Raw genomic sequence first — 2,216 nt, 5'->3', positions numbered from 1 at the left:
TGGATGAAAAGTATTTACAGTTGCTAATTTTTAAATGCTTGATATCATTTATTGGTCTAAAATAATAAGTCATAGCATTTGTATTAAATACTTCAAAAATATTTATGATTCTGAGATGTAAGAGAACATAATTCTTTTCTTTTCAAATGAGAAAATGAACTTTCTCCAGCCTGAAGCTCACACTTGGTAATGTTTTGTTACTCCATGGGACAAAAATTAACCAATCATCTTGAGATTTAGGTCGCTCAGTCCTACCATCACACACAACTTGAGTATTTGGTCCTTGTGTGAGAAGCCGAGCAACAGAAAACAGTTCTGACTGCTTTGCATGTTTTCTCTGGATTTGCTCAGTGCGGAAACCAGCCAGTCCTCCTGACGCGCTTAGAAAAACATTCACTGAGATCCAAAACGTCTGTAACTTTTTTAAAGATTAAAGAAATATACCAACAAATTAATAATCGCTTATTAATAATAGCTGATTAATAATCGTGAAATAAACATCAAGCCTGACAACCTCATATCGTAACGGACTGAATGTTTTGTTTCTAACGTAATCTCTGCTCGGCTTGCGGGACGCAGGCGGTTGCCACGGCAACGGGTGTGCTTAAACGACAAAGAGTGAAAAGGTCTTCATGGTTTCGAGCTGATCACCTGTTCAGGTTGTTTTGTTTACCTGTGACTCATCACAGCCGCTGTAGTTTCTGAACGTTCAATAAACGACAGACTTGGACTAATGACCTCGTTCGTCTGAGTTTACGTCACAAACATCAAAGAGGACAAATATATTTCATTTATTCTTTAACTGACAAATGGCTACTACCGTGATAATTATATGAAATTTTATTCATTGTCTAATATTTTCTACAAATAGTTTGGTGTTCTCTGGCATCATGCTTTGAGCTCAGAGCCTAAGAGGAGCTTTATTGGCTTTTCCTCCATCAAACATGATATTTATTCTCGTTTCTTATTTAGTGGAAATATTGACGTTGATGAGACTTTCTCCAAAATGATAAACTTTATGAACCTTTATAGCTCTGCTGTTGAAAATGAGGAGCAACATTCACAGATGACATTGAAATAAAATCCAGTCCAACATCTGAGGTGATTCCTCTGGATCCTGTTGGAGGAAAAACATCCCAACTTCACAAGATGAGCTTTAACCTAACAGAGCTCTGTGGTTCCTCCTGTCAGGCTCAAGTTTCTCATATTGAGGTCAAAGTTCAGATCCACCATGACTGACTGACACCTGCTGCCTCAGTTTGTAACCAGCTTCTGACTGAGAAACCAGTAAGCTGCTCCCAGAATCTCACTGAGGAAGAAACTGCATCAGGTTTTCTATCACTTTAATATTTCTGCTATAACTGATGGATATTTGCATATAAAATAAGACAATACGTTAAAGAATTGCTATAACTTCCAGACCACATGGGTCTTCTGGTTCTGGTATGCTCTGAATCCAGAACCAGAACCAAACATGGAGTAGCAATATTCAGCCAACCTGAAGAAGAAGACGTTATTTTTTGCTTTTATTACGAAAATAGGCCCAGTAAAAGTCAGTGTACATTCTCTGTTCATGCTACAGAGTTACAAAGAACAAAAAACCCAAAATGAATATAAAGCTTAGCAGCACAAATTATAAATACATCATAGTTGGTTATAAGCTAAAAATATGGATGAAGAAGACGAAGACGAAACTGGTTCTGCGTCAGATTTCTGGGCTTTTCTCCAGCACTGGGCGGTGGGGGCGCTGTTTCTAACCGGAGCAGGAAGTAGCAGTGTCACTAACTTCCGATTAGCACGGTTAGCCGTTTCCCAGAGCTTGTCCAGGTGTGTTGTGAGTCTGCGCAGCAACAATGTGTTCCGTTGAGCCTCTGAGAGAGTTTATCAGAGAGAGACTAACTGCTGCTGCTGAAGAAATCTTCACCCAGCTGGAAAAAACCATCGTCCAGTACGAGGAGGAGATCGACCGGCAGCGGAGACTGCTGGACCTCACCTGGAGACCCCGAACCGAGCTTACAGCGAGCAGGTTCGGAGCCGAGCGGTACCGGTGGACGGAGCAGGGACAGTTTGCAGCTCAGGGTCTTTATTTCTGGAGTTCATGAGTAAAACTGATAATAAACCAGTCAGGAAAACATTCCCGCCTTGTGGAAACTTCTGTCAGAAACAAAAACATCTTGATAAAATCATTAAACCTGATTCTGGTTCTAAAGCTCCGA

At 40.4% G+C, this 2,216-nt stretch overlaps 1 protein-coding gene across 1 annotated transcript in view; it reads left to right on the top strand.

Moving 5' to 3' along the window:
* Window positions 1-1,899: 1,899 nt before the first annotated feature.
* The window catches only part of LOC103131019 (zinc finger protein OZF-like), a gene marked incomplete at its 5' end in the record, with an annotated part of 5,124 nt that continues 4,807 nt past the window's right edge, over window positions 1,900-2,216 (top strand). Inside the window, one exon of the mRNA XM_016666333.1 lies at window positions 1,900-2,026. Within this exon, the coding sequence (XP_016521819.1) occupies window positions 1,900-2,026 (127 nt within the window). The remainder of the gene's footprint in view (window positions 2,027-2,216) is intronic.

This window comes from Poecilia formosa, unplaced genomic scaffold (genome assembly GCF_000485575.1).
Source record: "Poecilia formosa unplaced genomic scaffold, Poecilia_formosa-5.1.2 Scaffold708, whole genome shotgun sequence".
Taxonomy (NCBI): Eukaryota; Metazoa; Chordata; class Actinopteri; order Cyprinodontiformes; family Poeciliidae; genus Poecilia; species Poecilia formosa.
Note: the sequence above shows the minus strand (reverse complement) of the source record. Positions and strands in the feature narration are given on the sequence as shown.